Source organism: Labeo rohita, chromosome 1 (assembly GCF_022985175.1).
Source record: "Labeo rohita strain BAU-BD-2019 chromosome 1, IGBB_LRoh.1.0, whole genome shotgun sequence".
NCBI lineage: Eukaryota > Metazoa > Chordata > Actinopteri > Cypriniformes > Cyprinidae > Labeo > Labeo rohita.
In genome coordinates this window covers 33,636,334-33,662,809 of record NC_066869.1, presented here as the reverse complement: position 1 = coordinate 33,662,809, position 26,476 = coordinate 33,636,334, and the positions used below count along the sequence as shown (strand labels likewise).

Here is a 26,476-nt window from a genome sequence, read left to right as displayed (position 1 = left end):
TTTTTGTTCTTGAAGTGGACTTTGTCATTTTTCATTGTGTCAGCATACATAACTGTCTAATATATCATTTTATCAACTGCAGTGTCCCATTTCTCTTTTAAATTTGAAGATTTCTCTGATGCTATTATTTGCAATTGTATGCACACATCTAATCTGCACAGAGACTGTAAAAAAAAACACAGTTTCTAGTTTTTCGGAAATTAATGAGAAATTAATGTGAAGTATTTGAACCTACATAAAAACTCATGACTAATAAAATTCCACCAAATGTTCATTCAAAAAGGGAACTAAACTATGCACTCTTACAACCATCTAAAACAAATTAAAATACAGAAAACATGAAGTAAACATTGTCATAATTCATCAACATCAGACCATTAACCGCTTGGCATAAATGCGCTATTCATTTATTGCGAACTGCTCTGCTGTGAATACGAAATACCCTTTCAAGCCTATATCACATTAGGTTGCATTGCAATTCCTGATTTTCAGCCTCTAAATTTTAAGGCCTCTTAAGATGATAATTAAGACAATTTTTACACCATTTGCAATATTAAAGACTTCTCATGACCTTAATTCTGATCAAACTGAATTTAAGATTTTTAGGATACCATACATACGAGTACCATGTAAAACAACAGTTCACAGAATGCATCATGTTGTGATTTTTTTTTTTAACAGTGCACAATTGCTGCGTCAACTAGGGCAGCTCAACTATGGACAAAAAGCTTAAACATGCTTTCTCTGCTTTCATCTGGACAGAGATTTGCTAATTGTTGAGCGCTGAATGCTTCTGAACTCACTGCTGAGCTGTGCGCAAAGAGTGCATTCATGTTTCAGGCAACACTGAGATTCATAAAAATCAATCACTATTAAAAATGAGTCGTCAAGTGAAGAGCCAAAGAGCTCTATTGTAGATCAATATAGCAGAACATTATTTTTGCCACAGGAAGTATTTTTTTTGTTTGGTTAATATAATTGCACAATAATGCAAATACAGTTCAGAGAAACAGGTTTGCAGTTGGTAAAAGCTAATCCAGCAAACAGAATGAACTCTGTGAAATACAGGCACTGCTATTGTTTTAGCTTTAAAGTATCACTGAGTTGACTGCTAGCAAGCTGAGGAACTCTGTATTAGTGAGATAAATTCTGCTGAGAATAGAAAGGTTAGTGCTTACTGTCCGCAAAGGCTTTTCATTGTGCATTACGGTAGAAACAGCTCGCTTTTGTCTAGTGCTATAAAACACAGACACACACACACTCTGTCACATATACAAACATCTTTTAATCAAGCAGAAAAGAGAAAACACAGGCAGCTGATGGACACTCAATACTCGAGGCTGTGTGTATTTGTCAGTACACAATGAGGTGAAGCTCTAAGACTGCAGTATCTGATCCACCACTGGCCATATAATGACAGACTGGAAAGGCAAGCAGAAAGCAGACACCTCCATCCACCTCCACAGCAACAGAAAAACCCATCAGCCTATTCAGTCTCTGTTCAGAGCACTCCTGACATGCTTTTACAGAGCTTTAGTTCACTCTTTACACTTTCACTCTCCACAACAGTGGTGAGGTGAGTGTAGGCAGCCTCCTTAAAAACCGCTAAAATCTTTTGCATCATTGAAATGGTTTGTGACAGATTATAAAAGCAATGGCCAAAGATCAAGTTTGGTTTGTGTGGGTGCATTTAGTAAACACTTATGACATTAAAAACCTCTGTACTAGAAGATGATATGTCTGCGATGTTTATGCATTGTCTATGATTGTCACACACATAAGTATAACTGCATATACTCTGCACCATGACTCATAAATCGAGGAAATACCCATGTGTCCATTCTGCATCATTCTGTGGGAATAATGATTCAGTTGTTCCTACCACGTTTGCTTTAGCGGAAAGTTTTTAACATACAGCAGAAACATTATATATAGTTTAAGGTTTAAATTTAATTTAATGAGCAAAAAGCTCTGTGTGGTTGTGCTCTTTTATCAGCATAGTGACAGATCATGGTGAACCAGCTAGTCAATTTTATTAGGTGGCTTTAACTACTATGCACTTACATCAAAAAATAAGTACAGTGTACTTACTGTGTTCATAATACATTTTCTAACACTTCTGCTGCTATTGAGGTGGGACAAGGGTAAGTTAGGGACAGGTTTGTTGTTATGGGTAGGTTTAAGGGTGGGTTAAGGTGTACGGGATGCATGACTATAAGTGTAACTACAGAAATTAATTACATGTAATTACATGCAGGTATTTTTAAAATACAAGTATAATGTAAAAACATGTATGTACACAAGTGCCCAAAATATAAAATATATGTATTTTTTTTGGCTGAATTGCAATTATACAGTACTTACACTACCAGTCAAACGTTTTCAAACAGTAAGATTTTTTTAATGTTTTTTAAAGCAGACTCTTCTGTTCACCTAGCCTGCATTTATTTGATCTAAAGTACAGAAAATAACAGTAAAATTCTGAAATATTTTTACCATTTAAAATAACTATTTTCTATTTTAATATATTTTAAAATGTAATTTATTCTTGTGATTTCAAAGATTAATTTTTAGCATCATTACTCCAGTCATATGATCCTTCAGAAACCATTCTAATATTCTGATTTGCAGCTCAAAACATTTATCATTATTATTATTATTATTATTATTATTATTATTATTATTATGTTGAAAACCGCTGAGTAGAATGTTTTTCAGGTTTCTTTGATGAATAGAAAGTTTAGACTGATCACAGGAATAAATTACATTTTAAAATATATTCAAATAGAAAGGAGTTATTTTAAATAGAAAAAATATTTCACAATATTACTGATTTTGCTGTATTTTGAATCAAATAAATGCAGGCTTGGTGAGCAGAAGAGACTTGTATATGTGACATAAGGGGACATATCTGATATTTCTATTTAAAGCTGGCTCCCCACATTGCAGAGCCTCATTTCATTACTGATACTCCACCAAAGGAAGACCCTTTCCATCTATAACACCCATATATAAGGAAGAAACAGAAAAAACACCATCAAAGTGGTGAGATTTCCTCCGTATGGAGCCTAGCAGTGAAAACAACATAACAACCTCGATTTAAAAGAACCACAGCCTTGAAAGAGAGTCTGACTGATCTAAGGCCAGTCCCATTAATCCAAGTCCCATTAGATGAGCCTCACCATTACAGAAACCTTAAAAGTGCTACTCCTAACCAGCAACCGACATTCGGATGAAGGTGGTTTCAGTTACAAGCTTCTGCTGAGGTAACCAAATCCAAGGAGGAGTGATGAAATATTCATTAGAAAACAGAGAGGGATGTGTTGTTCTTGGATAAAGCAAACAAATGAGACAGAGAGGGCGCAACAGACAAATGAATCCATCCAATCCAATTTGAGAAGGCAGACTGTGCTGTCAAGATACCAAAATTTTAGCAGTCTGTACCAACAGAAGTAAAATTGCACTGTTCTCTGAACTAGTCACAGTAAAAACTGTTGGAACATTTTTTTCTTAACTATTAGTAAATAAAATTAGTTAATTAATAATAATAAGTGAATAGAACATTAAATATTAGCATATTAAAAAATATTTTTAAACTGAGGAAATATTGCTTTAAACAGGTCAAGTGAAAAATTAGTAAGACAATGAAGAACAAAGAAATACATTAAACATTTTAATATATATAAGTACCGACAGTACCAAAGTACGGGTGACAACACTAGTACTGCCAGATGCAAGATGATCATGATACTACTGGTTTACACACTTTCAGATGGTGACCAATTCACTGGCTACCACACAAACTCTCTAAAACAAAAGCTAGGAATAATATGACAGAACAGTAGGAAACAATTCTAAATTGGAAATCACTTACTACAAGTCAAGACCTGTACGGACAGGTGAGAGCAGGCTGGTCACCTGCTCTCATGGTTTCCTTGGTAACAAAGACAGGTCACATGCTTGTTTGTTGAGCCCTCACCTCAGGCTAACCCAGGTGCTGAGCTACCAAACCACCCCCAGTCCCCAGAGACTGACGGAGGCACAAGAGATGATGCTGTTTCAATGAGCTTCTAGAGTGTGTTTGAACAAGAATAAGTGGGTTTTAATGAGGCGAGGACACAGTTATGCTTTAATAAACCCTGTGTAGTTTTACAAATTACATATTGTCAAAACAAGAGGGCTGCTCTTTGCTTTGTACTTTTTTTTTCTGTTGAAGGAGATTAATCAGCCAGTGATCTCTGATCTGAGTCCTTAGACTCAACCAACTGTAAATGAATAGCAGAGAACAGCAAATTAGACAGAAAATACAGTGCATTAGTGCCCGTCCACTTTTGGTTCCAGAAGTATTTTTTCCATATAGCGTCTTCGTTAAAGCATTATAAACTATGAACCAAGCCATCCATTTATAAGGAGAATGACAACACTACAAACTTCTATTTGGAAAAAAAAAGGACAACAAAAAAAGGCATAAAATCTTTTTTTTTCTGTTTTAATAGTTAAATGTAAAATATAATAATTAAAATCATATACAACATAAACAAAAAACAACTTAGTCTTGTCATGATACCAAAATTTTGACTTCGATACGATATCTGACTAAAATATCTCGATACTATTACTGAACCGATACTATGACAAAAACATAGAACGACAGGAAAAGTAATTGAATAACAGATGATCCAAATGAAGGTTATAGTTATTTTATCTATTAAAAAAAGCATTTTATCCCCCTTTAAAAAATAATAAAAATAATAAAAATCACATAGCAATGCCACTACACAGGACTAGGCTGAGCAACTACCGGACCATACAAACTAAAGGACAAATACAATAAAACAAAGAATTAAATAAATAGGGCCCTATAAAATCTGTTTTATTTCTTTCCAAATTCTGTTTTATTTTTTCCATTAAAAAATATTAACCAAAAACCATGTCTAATTAATTGAAATCATGAAACTTATTTTTCTCAAATTCAGTTTTATTTTGATCAAATTCTGTGAATGTTTTCCATTAACTTTCCATTTAGTTTCATTAAATTTTAATAATCAAAAGCATGTGTATATAGAATATAGATTTTATAAAGGGTACGTACCGAAAGGAGGTACGAAACATTACGCCTGTGTACCGTTACACCCCTATATATATATATATATATATATATATATATATATATATATATGCATTATTTATAAGACAATAAATAACAGTGTTTTAAGTTGATTTTTCTGGTATAAGGAAACAGTTTAAGTAATTGCGCCGGCGCACACACACAAAACACATCAGTTCCAGGCTTCCAGCATTGATAACTTGACAGCGCAGTTGGTACTTTATTAAAATAAAATACAGTGAACCAAACACGTCCGCCTCATTGTTTCAACGTTGGAATGCGACTGAAGTACAAGCCTATAATTTAAATATTAAATAATTGTTTAGCATTTGGATACATCGCAAATATGGAAATATTATGGAATATTTGGATTCGTGCCAAATGAGATAGGTAGGATACACTAGCATAAAGCTCCATTTCGCAAACAGTTGAGTGTGCAAGCCTTTAAAGTAACGCTATACTCAAGTGAGTATATGTCAGTGAGAGACGCGTTCAGAATAAGCACATGATCACTGTCTAGTGTTTTCAAATACGCAACTCACCGCATTCGCTGTTCTTGTGCGGTTATCAAACAGAGTTGCATTACTGTGGGCGCCCCCTTCTGGATTGAGGGTGAATTGCCTGTATTTGTTGTAAGGCTTCATGCGCCGAACCGAGATGCCTGTACCATGACGGCTCGGTACGAATACATGTATCGTTATACCCCTACTGGTAAATATTACTTAAATATTCTTTTAATAATATTTTTATTAGTAGTAGCAGCACTATCATTAGTTTTTTATAAGTTTTTTTTTTTAAATAATATTATATTTTTATTTTTAACTTTAGAGCAACACAGAACAATACAGAAGACAACAACAACTATAAAGACAGAGTGAAAAAGAAAAAGGGTGTTTTTAAAACCATCAGTTACATCAGTTCCTCCAGTTTTACACATAGGTTAACAGCGTTACACATATATTTCTAATCCAATGGGCACAGGCAATATGGTAATTATGCCAACAATGAAAGGGTCAAACCTTTAAACTGTTGTCGTTGACATTTGACAGATAATTAAAAAAGGGCTTCCAGGTGGTTTCGAAACCAGCCATGCTATCAGAAAGATTGTGTCTAAGTCTCTCTAAATGTAAAGTGCTAGAGAGTTCAGAAAGCTAGGATTTAAAAAGTGGTTTCGCTGCCTTTTTCCATAGACCAAGGATGATTTTTTTTAGCTACTACCATTTCATATTGGACAGCTTTTTGAATTTGATAGCTTAACCCACGAAAAGAGTCAGACCAACCAAAAACAGCAATTGCTGGATCAGGGGAGAGCTCACAAGAATAAGCTTTAGAGTAGAATCTGAAAATTTCACTCCAAAACTCATAAAGTTCTGGGCATGACCAGAAGAGATGTCTCAAGGAGCCCTCGGCAGATTCACATTTGTTACAGTTAGAGAAAATTGAGGGGTAGAATTTGTAAAGCTTAAAGGGTCATGAAACCCCCTGTTTCAGCACTGGTTAGTTCTCACCATGGTTTTCAATTAATTTTCTGGATTTCATTTTAACGGTTTCATTAAAATTTAATAATCAAAAGCAACTCTAATTAATTGATTCCCATGAAGCATTGCAAATGACGTTAATCAAATTTTAAAATGTATAGATACAAATGAAACAAATTTAAATTTGTAGGTTGTAACTACAGAAGCAATATAGAGGGTACTGCAAAAAATGCATATTGTTACTGTTGCACTCTAGAATGCAATGTGACAGACATGCAAAGTTTGTACAATGGCCACAACTCTGTTACTTCCTGTGCTCATGCTGTAGATGTGTTAATTTATTTATAAACATTTATTGCACTCCTGCATGATTTAGTCAATCAGCACTCAATTCCTCCACACGCTGTCCTTCTCTTGCCAAAAACCCTCTTAATCCCTTGAAATTCCTCATAGTAACTTACACTAAATGGGTGCACTCTGACAGCATGACGAATCTATTTCTGAACTGTAAGCAATGCTGTATTTCACTGTGCTTCTGTCTATGTGCTGGACATCTCAAATAGCAAATCGAACCAAGCTGGCACAGCCCATTATTTTGCTTTCATGCTCCAATACACATTTTTTAAAAAGGGGAATGAATCAAAGACCTAGTTTTGTTTGGTCCACAGAGGAACATACATCATGTTTAACAGGTTAAACACATCATATCATGCATTTTTCTGAAATTCTGAAATTTCCCTCTCTCGAAGTTATAGAATTAAATGGTCTATTTTGTGTTACTGCAGTTTTAAGAAATTCCCCTTTGCATGTAAAATAAGAATCAGCACTGGGTGATGTCCCAGTGCTCTCACACAAGTTTACTAGTTTGCTATGATGTCAAATATAGTTTTTAACTCACACATACTTTATAAATAGCCACAATCTTTGCGACAGATCTGCTGTTAAGATCTAATGAAATGAGTCTTGTTAAAAATAAACTTTACTGCATAAGCCTCAGCCCTTACATGCGGTTACATTACTCTCCATGTAACAGTAACAACACAAAGCTGCAATGGGTCATTTATGTCATTTTATTTTAATGTTCTGTTCATGATGTCAAGTTTTGAAAACTGAAACAGTGCTAGAGTTCTAATATATCAAGCTCTCTCATTCAGACACATACAGGATTTACATTTCACCACTTACATACGTGTCTATTCTTCATATAAAGCTATCAGCTTGAAAAGACATAGAATATACTATGTTTATGATGGTTTTATGGTGCTTTTTGCCCATTTTGGGGCCTGACATCCCCTAATCCCCTTTGACCTTCACCGTATAAACATGAGCATAAATTCTACTAAACATTTAAAAATTCACACAGATTTGGAATAACATAAGAGTGAGAAAATGATGACTAAATTTTCATTTTGTACTAAAAGTGATTTATCACTTTACAGCCACTGCATTCAGTAATAAAGCCCTACGTTAGAGCAACATAACTGCATGTAGGCTACATGTCACCTATGATATCTAGCATGCCTTCTGCCTCTCTGTGTTACATCAGCAAGAGTAGAGTGTATTGTTGCAGCACGCTTCCTACTTCCTTCTTCCTCTCATTCATTCATTCTTCAATGTCATTTCACAACACTAGAGGAGCTGCAAAGCAAATCTCTCCCTATCAGTTTCAGTTACAATGTGGGTCACATAAAGGCCCTCACTCATGCTTGAAACTCAGCTAACATGAAACAGGGGCTTTCAACTCGCTTGTGGACGTGGGAGGAGAAAAAAAGGGTGCAGTTTCCAGAAAATGGTACTGACTTCCTTGTGTCTGGGGCTGGTCAACAGAAAAAGAGCTGTTATAACATCATGAAACTGTGCTGAAGTGATTTGTGAACTCTGACTGTCAACAAGAGCTATGCATGATATTCTGCCCTCTACGTTTGATTTTGTATCATACATACTTAATGGAAACTGCAAGATGAGTTTAAAGCTGACAGAGTGCTGACATGACTTCAAGGAGGGTGAACTTTAGGTCACTGCTAAAAAATCAACCCAGGTTCCTTCCTCACACCCTGTAATCCTTCATTGTGGATTATTGGATAATAGCTTCACATAAGAACTGTCTGCAATGAAAGCAGCAAGGAGAAAATGATCTAAAACAAGCAGTGTGTTTAGAAACAGGTTGGTCAACCTTTAAACCACTACCACATACCCAGAAACACAGCTTAGATTAATGCAGCAGAAAACAGAGCCCATTGACAAATGCCTTTTTAAATGCACAGTATTAACATAGAGTTTTACAAATAACTCCAAGCCTTTGCTTGACAATATTTGGATTTTTTCCCCTGTAAAAAAGTCAATGCTAGTTATATAGCATATGCTGTCAGACAAAATTTGCAGTAATTACACCTTTAGAGGTACAGCAGGTTGTCACTGGGGCAGTACTCTTCCACTTTGTACCTTATTTGACCCTAAAAGGTGCATATTAGTAGTAATATGTACCAACAAGGTACTATTACCATGAGGTAAATAAGGTACAAAATGCTAGGTACAAATTCCTGTAATTCTGTAAAGCTTTACATATGAAATAATAATACAAAAATATTGTGTTTTTCGTAATGGAACAGTTTACTGAACTGTTTACACAAAAAGAAAATAATTTTGCATGCGTTTCATGTTTTACAGCCCATAAGATGATACAGTGGAAATATGGAGCTCACACGAGGAGAAAAAAAACATCATCCAAAGGCCCAAAAATGTGCAATTTGGTGCATATTGTCAAAAAGTAAGATGAAATTCTTATAGCTCTATCTAAAAGACATGTGGAAGATCATTTACAACAGGGCTTTCAGCAAAGCTGTGATCATGCCCCAGTGACAAGCTTTTATACCCCCAAAGGTACCATTTTTTCTTAAAGTGTACATTGCTTTTATTTTTTACAGTCATGTTGACTTATATGACAGGTGCTTCTATCCACGTTGACTTACATGCCACTTATTACAGGTTCAGTCCCCTGACATTAGTGTCTTGTTCAAGGACACAGTGGAGGCACTACATATCCCACCTATATCAACCTTACTGGGATTCAAGCCAAGCAGCAGGAGTTTAACCATTAAGCCACAGCGGTCCAGTTTCTGCTGTACAACTGTAGACTAAAATCTTAGAGAAACAGCTAGAGTCTAAACATTTGGTCTTGTCCAGCCACGGTGTCTTTGGATCTCTATTTAAAGGCTTTAATCAGCTTACCAGATTGAAGATCGTCTCCACAATGTCCCGATTGGAGACTTCACCAGCCTCCAGGAGCCCTGCCAGCACGGCGAACTTCATGCGGATCCCTCTGATGGGGATCCCGACGGCGCTGTCACCTGCGCTCGCCATGACGGAGTCAGGTGAGAGGGGAACAGGTGGGACACCTGTTTGACCCTACAGACGCGTTAAACTATGGAGAAATGTAGAGTAAATATCGCTCTCGTTAAATTGACAGATATGAAGAACAGATCCAGGTCTCCATTCAAGGCCAGTTTATCCGTTAGTTTTTCTCGCTTTCGGCGGGAAGTGTCAGTTGATGGGAAGTGTCACTACACCTGACTGACAGGAATTGTTCCACTGTAGAGAGGGAAAACAGCTATAAACTTGTCCAAAGGAGGACGAAACCGCGTTGTGGTGAGCGCAGATAAGAAACACGATGCTTGTCAATTTCCGCCGGTCTAATAAAGGAAAAACATTTAAACATCAATGTCATTTAAGTGTTTGCGAGTGTCAAACAGGAAACAGCGGTGCTCAAGAGATTCCGCGCAGGTAGACGCACCGATAAGAACAAGATGCAAAAAACTACAAAATATAAGGCAAGGAACGTCCGACATGGGCTCTCAGGGGTCCCTCCAAAGAGAAGACAATCCTCTTGGTCCCTGTGGGAAGTGTTGGAGTGAAGTTTCAGCGGTAACCCACTTTACAGCGCCATCTCTTCCTGAATCAGCTCCTACTCCGCTCCGTCTCCGCCATGACAGTGGAGCTGCGTGAGAGAGAGCAGCGCATGCGCAGTGCGCAGAGAGCGGCGAGAAGGTGGGGGCTCAGGTGTGTCAAGTACTAGACTACAGCGAGAACCTGTTAGGACAGAGTGACACTTCATACTGAGGATCTTGTGTCAGGGACGCTCTGTTGTGGTGGTGGTTTACGATAATGCAATTGTTTCGAGAATGACGTGGAGACATCTGGAGGACAGAATAATAAAAGCCTGGCATTCGTCAGAAATGTGGTTTGCACCGAGATTTGACTTGGTAATATTAAAGAATGTGTTATTAATATTCATATTAATATTTGTAATGTAGATTGTGAAGAAGGTTACGTTTATATAATGTTTTCTACACTCAGACTACACAGTCACCAAGCCTGCATTTATTTGAAAGTACAGCAAAAACAGTAAAAAAAAAAAAAAAGTAAATATTTTTACTAATTAAAATAACTGTTTTCTATTTGAATATATTTTAAATTGCAATTTATTCCTATGATTTCATAGCTAAATTTTTAGCATCATGCTGATTTGCTGCTCAAAAACATTTATTATTATTATGTTGAAAACAGCTGAGTAGAATTTTTTCAGGTTCCTTTGATAAATAGAACGTTCAGAAGAACAGCATTTATCTGAAACAGAAATCTTTTATTTAGCATTATATAAATGTCTCTGATAGCATCCTTGCTAACTAATTTCTATAATTTATAATAATAATTTTTCTATAATTTCTCAGCCCCCCAAAAAAAAAAAAAAATATATATATATATATATATATATATATATATATATATATATATTATACTGACTCCAAGCTTTTGAATGGTATAGTGTATAATGTTACAAAAGCTGTTTATTTCAGATAAATGCTGATCTTTGGATCTTTCTATTCATCAAAGAATCCTGGAAAAATGTCTTCAACTGTTTTAAATATTAATGATGGTGATGATGATGATGATGATGATGATAATGATAATAATAATAATAATAATAATAATAATAATAAATGTTTTTTTGAACAGCAAATCAGTATATTAGAATGATTTCTAAAGGATCATGTGACAATTAAGACTGGAGTAATGATGCTGAAAATGAAGCTTTGATCACAGGAATAAATTACATTTTAGAATATATTCAAATAGAATGCTATTATTTTAAATACTAAAAATACTTCACAATATTAGTGCTTTTGCTTTATTTTGGATCAAATAAATGCAGGCTTGGTAGCAGAAGATAATTCTTTAACATTAAAAAAAAAAAAACACTGAAAACATTTAAATTCTTATGGTATCTACAATTAGTGTCTACCAAATGCATAAATGTAAATAGTACCTAATTTATATGTAGGTTGCCCATTGCAGTCAGAGACCACATGATTTCTTATTTCTGCCACTTAAAAATAAACAAATTTGTGATCATTTACACAACCTCATGTCAACCATAACGTTTATAAATGTCTCAGCGTTTTGTTTGTTTGTTTGTTACAAACAATAACATTCAGTGGTGTCCAGTGGAGTTGTTTTTCAAAACATCTTTATTTGTGTTCCATAGAAGAACTGCAGTTAGTAAATAATGACTAAATAAATAAATAAATAAATAAATACCCCTTTATATTTTGTAATGCATGTTATAGATCCTATTGTGAATTATTCATCCATGTATGTTTTTTTTCCTTGTAACTTTTAATCACAATATCATAATTTAATCTTCCAAGAAAAGTGACAGACTTCTCTCTATATATATTTCTGACTTCTCTAATCACTTGTGACCCTGGACCACAAATAAGATTTCAGTTGATGTATGGTTTGTTAGGAGGACAATATTTGGCTGAGATACAACTATTTGAAAATCTGGAATCTAAAGGTTGTAAAAAAAAAATGAATTGGGTTAAAATCCAGTTGGGTTAAAAGTTACCCAACAGTTTGGTTAATTATTTATATTAATTCACATCAGTATTTTTATTTAAAAATTACTTAATAAAACTACATTATGAAACTACTTTGATGTAAAATACAGATTTTGTTTATTTGAATATGCAAATAATACATTGAAAAACAAATATATTTTGAAATATTTTATTTAAATTTACATGAATGTGTAAAAATATTACATTCAAAACACAAATGTGTGCATACAACTGACATTTTCAAGATGTGCACTGAATTAAATTTCAACAAATGTGTGTCAATTCATATTCATATCAAAACATACACAAATGTGCACATACAGTTTACAAATAAAACAAACATAACATATAAACATAACAATAAAACAAAAAATAATCATTAACACAAGTAATAAACAAGAAAATAATAATAATAAAACATAACATACTGGACCAACAAGTTAACTTAAATGGTCTTTGCGTCGCAGTTCAAATGAACACCACTGTCTCATTTGGCATTTGCCGTTTCCCATATATAAAAGTGATAATGACTAGTGTGACCTAACAAAGTGTAACCATAGTCAGAACAGGTCTGGAATTCTCCTTTAACTGTAAAATAATATCACCAACAATTAAAACCTGGCATAATAGTAATAGTGATTTCAGTAACATACTTAAGTAGGCCTGTAAACATTTCACCACACATTAATGACATTAGGTTACTGTAATACACCTCTAAACAGTTTTGCTAGCGACCTAACTATTAATTTACAATCAAACTCATTGTCCGGATTACAATAAAGTGACTAAAGGGAAGTACAACTTCGTTTAAAAATATAACATTCCATTTTAGAGTGCATTTAATGTTTCTTTACATAATAAGCATGCTGGTGGGGCCGGTTATTTTTGTATGAACTAGACCTATTGTTTAAGATGGTAGAGCATCCTGATGGCCATATTGAGGCTGTCAGGATGCGCTACCCCTCTATTACAGCAGCTGTATTCAAGGCCTCTAACAACAGAATGTCCTTTGCCTGTAGTAGCCTGAGTCTGGTTCTCCAGTAAAGCTAAGCAGGCCCCATTCTGGTCTGTCTTTGGAGGGGAGACCTATTAGAGAAGGCCTGGATGCTACTGCTGCTGTTTTTATGCCGATCAGCAGGGGGCGCTCATCTCCTGACATGTATGGAATCAACTAGACCTATTGTTTAAGATGGTAGCGCATCCTGACGGCCATATTGAGGCTATCAGGATGCGCTACCCCTCTATTAGAGCAGCTGTATTCAGGGGCAAGAACAAAGAATGTCCTTTGCCTGTAGTAGCCTGAGTCTGGTTCTCAGTAAAAGCTAAGCAGGCCCCTGCCTGGTCTGTTCTTGGATGGGAGACCAGTTACAAAAGGCCTAGGATGTTGCTGTTTTTATTTCGATCAGCAGGGGGCGCTCATCTCCTGACATGTATTGTTGCAAAATTCCTAGTATAACAATGCAGACTTCAGACTGTAAAAAGAAACAACCTTTTGATCAAGCGATCAAACGGTGCTTGTAAGAAGGAGCGTCTTTCAGGTGAGGAAATAAACTGGCTTCCTTACGAACTGTTGTCCTTAATGCCCATGTTAATAATCAACTTGGTCTAGAGTAAAGGATGGTAGCGCATCCCGAGGGCGGGTATTGAGCTTGTCAGAATGCGCTACCACTCTGTTGGAGCAGCTTTATTAAAGTACCGATAGCAAGTATGTCTTTTGCATGCAGTAGCCAGAGTCTGGTTCCTCACTAAAAGCTAAGGAGACCAGAGCCTGGTCTGTACTTGGGTGGCCTACCAATATGAGAAGACCAAGCATGCTGGTGGGGCCGGTTATTTTTTGGCCGACCAACAGGGGGCGCTCATTCCCTGACATGTATGGAATCAACTAGACCTATTGTTTAATATGGTAGCGCATCCTGACGGCCATGTTGAGGCTATCAGGATGCGCTACCCCTCTATTAGAGCAGCTGTATTCAGGGGCAAGAGCAAAAGAATGTCTTTTGCCTGCAGTAGCCTGAGTCTGGTTCCTCAGTAAAGCTAAGCAGGCCCCTGTCTGGCCTGTCCTTCGATGTCAGACCAGTTATAAAATGCCTAGGAACCTGCTGGTGCTGTTTTTATGCCGATCAGCAGGGGGCGCTCATCTCCTGACATGTATGGAATCAACTAGACCTATTGTTTAGTATGCATCCTGATGCGCATCAGACTGTAAAATGGCCAACCACTTTGAGGCTCACAGAAATTATCAGGCCCCCAGCTGACCTTAGATTACCACTGTATAATCATTTATTAGAAAGCATTTTCATTCCCTGACATGTATGTAATCAACTAGACCTATTTTAAGATGGTAGCGCATCCTGACGGCCATATTGAGGCTATCAGGATGCTGCTATTAGAGCAGCTGTATTCAAAAAGACAATAGAATGTCCTTTGCCTGTCGTAGCCTGAGTCTGGTTCTCCAGTAAAAAAGCAGGCCCCTGCCTGGTCTGTGTTTGGATGGGAGACCAGATACAAAAGGCCTAGGATGTTGCTGTTTTTATTTCGATCAGCAGGGGGCGCTCATCTCCTGACATGTATGTAATCAACTAGACCTATTGTTTAAGATGGTAGCGCATCCTGACGGCCATATTGAGGCTATCAGGATGCGCTACCCCTCTATTAGAGCAGCTGTATTTCAGGGGCAAGAAAAAAAAACTGTTTTATGCATTCAAATAAATAGACATGCCAGTCTGGTTCTCCAACAAAGGGCCAGCAACCCTGCCTGGTATGTAGGCTTGGATGGGAGACCAGTTTTAAAAGCTTTAATGTTACAAGAAGCACAGAATTTCATTTTCTCCTGAGTCTGTATTGTTGCAAAATTCCTAGTATAACCATGCAGACTTCAGACTGTAAAAGGTGTCCAGACCAATTAAAACAGAAAAAAATGCTGGTGGGGCCCTATTTTTGTGAGGAAATAAACTGGCTTCCTCATGTTGTCCTGAATGTATGTTAATCAACTTGACCTATTGTAAAGGATGGTAGCGCATCCTGACGGCCATTTGAGGCTTGTCAGGATGCGCTACCACTCTGTTGGAGCAGCTTTATTAAAGTACCGACTAGCAAGTATGTCTTTTGCATGCAGTAGCCAGAGTCTGGTTCCTCACTAAAAGCTAAGGAGACCAGAGCCTGGTCTGTATTAACTAAAATCCAAAGCACATGAGAAGATGACTTTGCTGGTGGACTCAGTGTTATTTTCCGATGTTTTCCAACAGGGGCGCTCATTCTTGACATGTATGGAATCAACTAGACCTATTGTTTAAGATGGTAGCGCATCCTGACGGCCATTTGAGTTGTTAACTCTTTAAATGCAGCTGTATTAATGAATTTACCTTTTTTTGCATGCATATAGTCTGGGTTACCCACCTGTGTCTGCTGGTCTGGAGTCTTCTACAAAGTTTTACGCAAGGGGCAAGAACCCATCCACCACCTGTAGTAGCCTGATGTCTGGTTCCCAGCCCGGCTAAGCAGGCCCCTGCCTGGTCTGTCTTTGGATGTTTGACCAGTTATCCAAAGGTCCTATGCTGCTGGTGGGGCTGTTTTTTTTTCGACCAACAGGGGTCGCTCATTCCCCTGACATGTATGGAATCAACTAGACCTATTGTTTAATATGGTAGCGCATCCTGCCGGCCATATTGAGGCTATCAGGATGCGCTACCCCTCTATTAGAGCAGCTGTATTCAGGGGCAAGAGCAACAGAATGTCCTTTGCCTGTAGTAGCCTGAGTCTGGTTCCTCAGTAAAGCTAAGCAGGCCCCTGCCTGGTCTGTGTCTTGGATGGGAGACCAGTTATAAAAGGCCTAGGATCCTGCTGGTGCTGTTTTTATTTCCCGATCAGCAGGGGGCGCTCATCTCCTGACATGTATGGAATCAACTAGACCTATTGTTTAAGATGGTAGCGCATCCTGACGGCCATATTGAGGCTATCAGGATGCGCTACCCCTCTATTAGAGCAGCTGTATTCAGGGGCAAGAACAATAGAATGTCTTTTGCCTGAATAGGCCTGAGTCTGGTTCTCCAGTAAAGCTAAGCAGGACCCTGCCTGTTATGTACTTGGATGGGAGACCAGTTACAAAAGGCCTAGGATGTTGCTGTTTTTATTTCGATCAGCAGGGGGCGCTCATCTCCTGACATGTATTGTTGCAAAATTCCTAGTAGAACCATGCAGACTTCAGACTGTAAAAAGAAACAACCTTTTGATCAAGCGATCAAACGGTGCTTGTAAGAAGGAGCGTCTTTCAGGTCAGGAAATAAACTGGCTTCCTGACGAACTGTTGTCCTTAATGCCCATGTTAATAATCAACTTGGTCTAGAGTAAAGGATGGTAGCGCATCCTGAGGGCGGGTATTGAGCTTGTCAGAATGCGCTACCACTCTGTTGGAGCAGCTTTATTAAAGTACCGATAGCAAGTATGTCTTTTGCATGCAGTAGCCAGAGTCTGGTTCCTCACTAAAAGCTAAGGAGACCAGAGCCTGGTCTGTACGTGGGTGGCTGACCAATATGAGAAGACCAAGCATGCTGGTGGGGCCAGTTATTTTTTGGCCGACCAACAGGGGGCGCTCATTCCCTGACATGTATGTAATCAACTAGACCTATTGTTTAAGATGGTAGCGCATCCTGACGGCCATATTGAGGCTATCAGGATGCGCTACCCCTCTATTAGAGCAGCTGTATTCAGGGGCAAGAGCAAAAAATGTCTTTTGCCTGCAGTAGCCTGAGTCTGGTTCCTCAGTAAAGCTAAGCAGGCCCCTGCCTGGTCTGTAACTTGGATGGGAGACCAGTTACAAAAAAACCAAATATAAATGAGAAGGACCAAGCGATGCTGTTTTACTGATAATTCGATCAGCAGGGGGCGCTCATCTCCATGTAGGTTGCAAAATTCCTAGTATAACCATGCTGACTTCAGACTGTAAAAAGAAACAACCTTTTGATCAAGGGGCAATCAAACATGTATAAAAGTGTAATGAAGGAGCGTAAATTCAGGTGAGGAAATAAACTGGCTTCCTGACAACTGTTGTCCTTATATGCCCATGTGTAATAATCCCAAATAATCAACTTGGTCTAGAGTAAAGGATGGTAGCGCATCCTGAGGGTGGGTATTGAGCTTGTCAGAATGCGCTACCACTCTGTTGGAGCAGCTTTATTAAAGTACCGATAGCAAGTATGTCTTTTGCATGCAGTAGCCAGAGTCTGGTTCCTCACTAAAAGCTAAGGAGACCAGAGCCTGGTCTGTACGTGGGTGGCTGACCAATATGAGAAGACCAAGCATGCTGGTGGGGCCAGTTATTTTTAAGCCGACCAACAGGGGGCGCTCATTCCCTGACATGTATGTAATCAACTAGACCTATTGTTTAAGATGGTAGCGCATCCTGACGGCCATATTGAGGCTATCAGGATGCGCTACCCCTCTATTAGAGCAGCTGTATTCAGGGGCAAGAGCAAAAGAATGTCTTTTGCCTGCAGTAGCCAGAGTCTGGTTCCTCAGTAAAGCTAAGCAGGCCCCTGCCTGGTCTGTCCTTGGATGGGAGACCAGTTACAAAAGGCCTAGGATCCTGCTGGTGCTGTTTTTTTTTCAAAATTCCTAGATCAGCAGGGGGCGCTCATCTCTCATGACATGTATTGTTGCAAAATTCCTAGTAGGAAATAAACCATGACAAACTTCTTTAGACTGTCACTTTCTGTCACCATGTTTTATTTTCTATTTTTAAATAACCCTCTACATGTGTGTCACAATATGGAAGAATAGATCTGTTGCTGCGTCTGTTTCATTGTGACTTTAAAGATTAATTAGTTCTATGTAAATCTGAGTTCAGAATTGTGATACTATAGTTTAGATTTAATTATTACTTTTTTTTTACATACAAGAAGTTGTACTTCTACATGTGATTTATCATTTGTATGTGCACTTGTAATATGTACTTTAATATTTACTACAGACCGACAGACCATTAGCTTACACAGAGGTCTTGAATATTAAGGAATTTCTTAAATGTCTTCAAGAATAAAAATACTCACTGTCTCATTATATTCAAAGTGTGGTGTCATGGCCCTTTTGAGTCGTTGCCAAGGAGTCAGCAGCACATTGACTTTGTTGACTCTATATATAGTCCCTTGGGGCCACAGAATTAAAGGTCTAGACTCTGTAGCAACAAAGAACAATTTGTCTAACAAGCACTGAACTTCACTGACATCCTGATCCAGATGTATACATAAATTCATTCACAAGCATTAATTACAGAAATAAATGGACAGAAAATGCTTTTCCCCCCTTCTTCCAAATGTTTTCTTTCCAAAGTAGATAATAGGACAGCTATTTAAAGAAGCCTGATACTGTGGAAATATAAACCCCATGCTAATGAAAAATGCAAAATAGTGTTTTTAAACAACTGTGATATTCATCTGTGCAGTTTTGCTTTTGGAAACAATAAGGAATGCAATATGATCATTTTAATAGAACAACAACAACAACAACAATAAATATAAACTCAAATAAATCTACTACTACTACTATTATTATTATTGTTGTTGTTGTTTTTGTTGATCTTAATATTTAATTCAATTCAATAATTGATTTAATTAATTGAAATGTATTATTATTATTATTACTTATTATTTATCTCACTAATTCAATTTAATAATTTATTTAATTAAACATGATTTTTTTATAAAACATTTATTATTATTATCATTTATCTCAATATTTAATTCAATTTAATATTTTATTTAATAAAACAAGTTTTTTTAAATTATTTTTTATAAAACAATCATTGTTATTTATCTCAATATTTAATTAAATTTAATAATTTATTTAATTAAACATGATCTTCTAAAACAATTAGTAGTAGTAGTAGTAGTAGTAGTACTGTTATAGTTTATTGTAGCTCAGTATTTAAATCCATTTAACATTTTTTAATTAATTGAGATTTATTAATTATTATTATTATTTAGTTCAATATTTAATTCAATGTATTATAAAATAGTTTTAAATTAAACTATTATTATTATTATTATCATTTATCTCAATATTTTATTCAATTTAATATTTAAGTTAATTGAAATGTATTCTTATTATTATTATTATTATTGTAAATATTTAATTCAATTTAATAATTTATTTAATTAAACAACATTTTTATTATTTTTTATAAAACAGTTATTATTATTTTTATTTATCTCAATATTCAATTCAATTTATAATTTGATTTAATTAAACATGATTTTTGTTCTTTTTATAAAACAATTATTATTATAAGTAGTAGTAGTAGTAGTATTGTTATTTATCTCAATATTTAATTCCATTTAATATTTGTAATTAATTGAGATTTATTATTATTATTATTATTTATCTCAATATTTAATTCCATTTAATATGTTTAATTAATTGAGAATAATTATTATATTATTATTTATCTCAATATTTAATTCAATTTAATAATTTTCTTAATTGAGATTTATTTTTTTAAATATAATTCAATTTAATAGTTTATCTAATCAAGATTTTTTAAATAAAACAATTATTATTATTATCATTTATCTCAATGTTTTATTAAATTTAATATTTTATTTAATTAACTAAAATGCAATCATTATTATTATTGTCAATGTTAATTCAATTTCATAATTTATTTAATTTATTATTATTATTCTCAATATTTAATTCAATTTCGTAGTTTATGTAATTAATTGAGATTTATTATTACTAATCTCAATATTTAATTAAATTTCATAATTTAGTTAATTAATTGAGATTTATTATAATTATCATTATTATTATTTATCTCAATATTTAACTCAATGTAATAATTTATTTAATTAATTAAGATTAAATCCTCTAGACGCCCTGAGTGCATTTTCCATGAATCTATCACTACAATTTATTATAGGTTTAATAGATTGGAATGTTATTGTATGTCATTATAGGGGTTTGACGTTTGATGACTGTAAATCATGTATGTAAACACTAGGTGGCGCACTTGTACGTTACGTTTACAGCGCGGCCAACGAAATCCCGCGAGATATGTGTATTCTCACTGCCGCTTTAATTCTCGCGGTATTTCCTCATTTCCTCCTCTTTTACTCCCTGTGTTCAACATGGCAGTCGGCAAGAATAAGAGGCTGACCAAAGGTGGCAAAAAAGGTGCCAAAAAGAAGATGTAAGTCGCAAATAAGTCTCTCGATTGTGTCGTTACACTGTTATAAACCATTCTGGACGATAATCGGTGTGTATAGATGAAGGATGTGATCGATATATACAGGATTGTGTGTAGCGGTCCTGCTAGCCCGACTGGCTCATTCATGGCCTGTGCTCTGAGCTCTGACAACTTTAGCTTAAAGCGTTAAAGGTCCTGGTAGTGTTTTCTAATGCACTAGCCCTACAAATTTAATAACGTATTAATTTTTAGCAAAATATGAGCGCGGCAAACTGTTAACGCTAACGTAATACGGCTTCGAGAGTGCTAGCCTAGCTTTCAAGTATAGTATACTGACTTAAGACTTACCGTGACATGTGTTGGATGCTCCAAGTTATTTTAGAGCTTTTTTTATTGTTTTAGATAATAGAGCCGAAGCAAATATAAGCCGTGTTCGCATTTGTGAAACTGAAAATGTGGCTTCCCTGCAACATTTACCTGTGAACTTATACCCTTCTCTTGAATTTACTTACACGCGTGTTTTCTCTTGCAGTGTGGATCCGTTCTCCAAGAAGGATTGGTATGATGTCAAGGCACCAGCCATGTTCAACATCCGCAACCTGGGCAAGACCTTGGTTACCAGGACTCAGGGAACCAGTAAGTGCTTTTATGTCCACGATGTCTGTGTTTCCACACAGATTTAGCATGTTAACCCTGCTGAGAAAGGGCAGATCTTGCTGTACAGTAAGTGCCACATGTCCCGATTGTTTGATGTGAATTAGTATTTGTGGCGTATTGCAGAGGGAATACATGATGACAACAGTTTCGGCCCCAGATGAAAACTGTGATTACTGTTGTGAGATCACCTGAGATTCCCATGCAGCCCATGTGCATCATAAGAACACTACAAGTTGCAGCAAATTTGACACTGGCTTTGTAATCTAGGAATTGCCTCTGATGGTCTGAAGGGACGTGTGTTCGAGGTCAGTCTGGCTGATCTGCAGAACGATGAGGTGGCCTTCCGCAAGTTCAAGCTGGTCACAGAAGACGTGCAGGGCAAGAACTGCCTCACCAACTTCCACGGCATGGACCTGACCCGTGACAAGATGTGCTCCATGGTCAAGAAGTGGCAGGTAAAATCAAGTGCAAACTTTCATTCATATGCATATGTAAATGCTGAAGACCAGAAACACAAAGTTCCAAGTTTGGTAAAGATTTGTAACCAATGAAAGACTGATACACTACCAGTCAAAAGTTTTTGAACAGTAAGATTTTTATTATTTTTTTTTTTTAATTCTCTCCTGCTCATCAAGCCTGCATTTATTTGATTCAAAATCCAGCAAAAGCAGTAATATTATGGAATATTTTTAGTACTTTAGAACTACTTTTAATTTGAGTATATTTTAAAATGTAATTTATTCCTATGATCAAAGCCAAATTTTCAGCATTGTTACTCCAGTCTTAAGTTTCACATGATCCTTCAGAAATCATTCTAATATGCTGATTGGCTGTTCAAGAAATATTTTTTTATTATTATTAGCAATATTTAAAATGGTTGAGTACTTTTTTTTTTTTTTAGGATTCTTTTAATATAAAGATCCAAAGATCAGCATTTACCTGGAATAAAAAGCTTTTGTAACATTATACACTGTATCATTCAAAAACTTGGAGTCAGTATGATTAATATAATTATAGAAATTAATACCTTTATTTAGCAAGGATGCTTTAAATTAATAAAGTGCTGATAAAGACATTTATAGTGTTACAAAAGATTTGTATTTCATATAAATGTTCTTCTGAACTTTTTATTCATCAAAGAAGCTTGGGGGAAAAAAAAAATATATATATAAATATAAATATAAATAAATATAAATAAATATATATATATATATATATATATATATATATATATATATATATATATATATATTATTATTATTTTTATTTTTTTTTTAAAAGCAGGAAATAGATCATGTGGCAACAATAATGATGCTCAATTTAGTTTTGAAATCACAGGAATAAATTCTATTTTAAAATGTATTCAAATAGAAAAGTTACTTTAATTAGTAAAAATATTTCAATGTTACTGTTTTTGCTGTACTTTGGATCAAACGCAGGCTTGGTGAGCAGAAGAGACTTTAAAAAAAAAACATGAAAAATCGTAGTGTTCAAAAACTTTTGACTGGTAGTGTGTATCATGGTGTGGGCTCTTAGCTGAATTAGAAGACGCAAATGCATTTTGGATTTGTTTTTAAAAACATAAATGCTACAGACCATGACTACACGTCATGATCATTGTAGTGTATGAAGAAGTTTTGCATGCTTAAAGTCTGGTGTAGCCTCCCTTTTAGTGTTGTGGAATTTACCAGCATTGATATTTTCGTCTGGAACGTGTCTTAAGATGCTACTGCGAGTTCCTACATTTTGCATCCTATAATTTTTGGGGCATTAATGAGATATAAATGAAACTTCCGTTTACTCCCCTTCATGTCATTTCAAATCCGTAAGGCTGTAGTTAATCTTCTAAACAAGAAGTTTGTCTAGTTGAAAAAGTTCTACATACTGTAGATGTTTTTGAATTGCTGGTTGTGTTCTAATATGCTAATGACCGTGTTCTTTCCCATTAGACAATGATTGAGGCCCACGTTGATGTGAAGACCACTGATGGTTATCTTCTCCGCCTGTTCTGTGTTGGCTTCACCAAGAAGCGCACCAACCAGATCAGAAAGACCTCCTATGCTCAGCACCAGCAGGTCCGTCAGATTCGCAAGAAGATGATGGAAATCATGACCCGTGAGGTCCAGACCAATGACCTCAAGGAGGTGGTCAACAAACTGTACGTATGAAGTTCTCCCCCCACTTATCCATGGCATTGTAGTTTTGAGTTAAATCAGAGGAGTCAGGCTCTGCTCCTGGAGGTCCACCTTCCTGTGCAATTCAGAATTATTGGACTGATATTTGCAGGTACGTTTGAATCAAACTCTGCAGGAAGGTGGCCCTTTAGGAATAGGCTTTGATACCTAAATGAATTGGGCTAAGATTTAGTGTACTGTTGTAAAAATTAAGCAGTCATATTACAGTAGTCAGCATTTGAGGATCAAAAAAGTTCTTCAGAGTTGTCCTAAGATAAGCACGGGTGTTGTTTTGGTTTTAGGAGAACTCTGAAAGGTTTTGATCCACTTCAAATTAGTCTTAGTATTTTTAAATGTCATTTTAGTAGGCATCTTTATAATTTGGAACTCATGAATACAGTGTCATTAACGTAACTTTGGAGTGCCAAGGTAATGTAGTTTGAGCAGTAACTTTCTTACAACGTCCTTTACCTGGGTTTTAACCTGTAAACTTTGTTGACAGTCTTTATCTATAACTGTTAAGCAGCTGTGTGTAATAAATGGTCTTGTCTTTTGTTCTGTAGGATTCCTGACAGTGTAGGCAAGGACATTGAAAAAGCCTGCCAATCCATCTACCCTCTACACGACGTCTACGTCAGGAAGGTCAAGATGCTGAAAAAGCCCAAGTTTGAGCGTAAGTTGAAAGGCGTGCTGAACATGACACTTCATTTATGCTTGTGATTGCTGAATTTTAGTGGGGTTTTTTTTGGGGCACTTTGATGACCAGGGTTTCATGCATCGATACTATTTGGGACATCCTATGATTGTTGGACATGAGAAGTTTTGTTGTAATCAAGTCATGCTTCCTTTGAAACGCAACTAAACTTAAATTTGTGTGTAGTAATAACTTTTTTTGATTCCTATGCCATTTAATAAATCCTCCAACTGACCTTGAACTTAGTTGTTAGACGGTGGTTGTGTTGTTTTTTTTTGTTTTTTTTTTAATATATATATGTTTTTTAAGGTTTAGCAGAAGTATAGTATAAGAGTGCTAATGTTTATTTTTATTTTTTTATTGTGCAGTTGGTAAGCTGATGGAGCTGCACGGTGAGGGTGGAACCAGCAGTGGTACTGCTAAACCTGCAGAGGGTGACACTGGGGCCAAGGTGGAGAGAGCTGATGGATATGAGCCCCCCATCCAGGAGTCTGTGTAAAACTCCCAACACAAACAGCTGGTGTCAATAAACATGTAAATTTGAGTCTATGTGTACTGTTGTTCTTCCTGGTCTGGGCAAGTATAGGGATGAAAGAAGAGTATGATATTTTTTTTTGTGTGTGTGTGTTTCTGTATTTTTTTTTTTTTTTTTTTTTTCTAAAATATAAAATGGTAACACTTTACAATAATGCTCCATTAATGTATTAACTAGTATGAACAAACAATAAACCAAATATTTATTACAGTATTTATTCATCTTTAATGTTAATGAAAATGCAGTCATTCATTGTTAGTTCATGTTAATTCACACTCAGTGCATTAAATGTTAAACACAACTTCTGATTTTAATAATGCATTAGTAAATGCTGAAATTAAAATTAAGGTCAATAAATGCTGTGGATGTATTGTTAGCAAACTTAGTTAACTAATGAACTTTATTGTAAAGTGTTACCTGTTAAACTTAAGAATTTCTAAAAGTAAATATATGGGTGTTTGGAGCAGGCAGACAGCACTTACAAAATTTTAGTGATTCTAAAAGAATCTTAATTTTTTACTTAATTTCACTATTTTTATTATTTTACACAAACTGTGAATATACCGTAGTAACAATTGTTTAATCATTTCAAATGCTATTTTATGTTTGTGGGTTTTCTAAATCTCTTTCCTGCCCCTATTTAGACTTATTTTGCATTTAAGCTAATTTTGAGCACAAAAGCATGTGCTTTCTGCATATTTAATTTTTGCAAGTGCAATTATTTAGTGAAATTGTTCTCATCTAGATCAAGTTTTTCATCACTAAAGTAACAGTGCACAACCAAGTAATCAGTGTTGCTTGTAGTTTTGAATGTGCTGCAAAACGGTAACATTATTTATTTTTAAAATAATTTAATGCATCTTGAGGTGAGGTATTTATGGCATTTTTTCTATGATTCCTTATCATAGCTGAAGAAAGCAGACCTAAAATATGATGTTGTGGGGATGGTGTTGTTTGGGTGATTAGTAGTTTTGATTTTGTGCCAAATCTAGCTTTTAAAATGATGCCGCAAAATTTTAATTTGGTTTCATCAAAAAATCAAATATTTTGCCATATGGCTTCAGCAAAATTTAGGTCACTTGACAATGACTTGCTATTACCACTATAACCAGTAGATGGCTGCAGAGGCTCTGACTATTTTGCCGTTCTTCTCACGTGGTTTGCTTTCCACTTAGACATTAAATTATCAGTGTTAAAATGTTTAAAAATCACCTTTTGTTAAAAGTATGAAGTAGCAACAGTTTTCAAAAATCCATTTTCTACATGAATCACACAAATGACCTATTTTGAATTCAAAACGGCGATTTTAATTTGTATCCATCTAAACAATCTCTTCGGTTTCTCTCGAATGCAATTCTAATACCCATTCACAAACATCCCGCGACTTTTTTTTTTTTAATGACAAAAATACTTGGAAATGAACTCAACATAAATCACTTGCTGCCCTCTCAAGCAACGACGTTAAATGTTGTCTAATTTCAAGACTTCCAATGAAACACACCGACAAACAAACCAACAAAACTTAATAGGTTAAGCTTACCAACCTCTGTTTGTTCAGTGTCCTCATTTTAATGCATCGTTTGTAATTTTGCCTTCTCTGCGCCTCAGAACATTTCTCTCCTCTATTTATTTTGGTCATGTGACTGCAGTTGATATGTACCCACTTCATAAAAATACATTGTTTACTTATTTAAATTGCTACACAAAAGTTAAATAAAAAATTCTTTATGTTTTAACAAATAAACTTTTGATTAT

The 26,476-nt window shown here is 35.6% G+C and overlaps 2 protein-coding genes and 1 non-coding gene across 8 annotated transcripts in view; 2 read left to right on the top strand and 1 right to left on the bottom strand.

Annotated features, from left to right (window-relative positions):
• Positions 1-10,583, bottom strand: part of lrba (LPS responsive beige-like anchor protein) — a 301,281-nt gene extending 290,698 nt beyond the window's left edge. For all 6 annotated transcript variants that reach the window (XM_051123328.1, XM_051123244.1, XM_051123532.1 and 3 more), the window contains exon 1: positions 9,814-10,583. In XM_051123328.1, the coding sequence (XP_050979285.1) occupies positions 9,814-9,945 (132 nt within the window). In that variant the 5' untranslated portion in view covers positions 9,946-10,583. The remainder of the gene's footprint in view (positions 1-9,813) is intronic.
• Positions 10,584-20,528: 9,945 nt separating this feature from the next.
• Positions 20,529-24,730, top strand: rps3a (ribosomal protein S3A). Its single transcript, XM_051118359.1, has 6 exons — positions 20,529-20,664; positions 21,194-21,297; positions 21,586-21,773; positions 23,268-23,476; positions 24,056-24,165; positions 24,555-24,730. The coding sequence occupies exons 1-6, from the start codon at positions 20,603-20,605 to the stop codon at positions 24,683-24,685; spliced, it is 804 nt and encodes a 267-aa protein (XP_050974316.1). The 5' UTR covers positions 20,529-20,602; the 3' UTR covers positions 24,686-24,730.
• On the top strand, positions 21,446-21,514 carry LOC127172547 (small nucleolar RNA SNORD73). Its single transcript, XR_007828644.1, has one exon. It is a non-coding gene; the product is annotated as a small nucleolar RNA SNORD73 (small nucleolar RNA).
• Positions 24,731-26,476: the final 1,746 nt, after the last annotated feature.

Bases quoted from the DNA above. Each gene is read 5' to 3' on its own strand.
- rps3a (XM_051118359.1), top strand. From the start codon at position 20,603: ATGGCAGTCGGCAAGAATAAGAGGCTGACCAAAGGTGGCAAAAAAGGT. The intron at 20,665-21,193 runs GTAAGTCGCAAA...TTTCTCTTGCAG, and splicing joins AAAGGTGCCAAAAAGAAGAT to TGTGGATCCGTTCTCCAAGA. The intron at 23,477-24,055 runs GTACGTATGAAG...TTTGTTCTGTAG, and splicing joins AAGGAGGTGGTCAACAAACT to GATTCCTGACAGTGTAGGCA.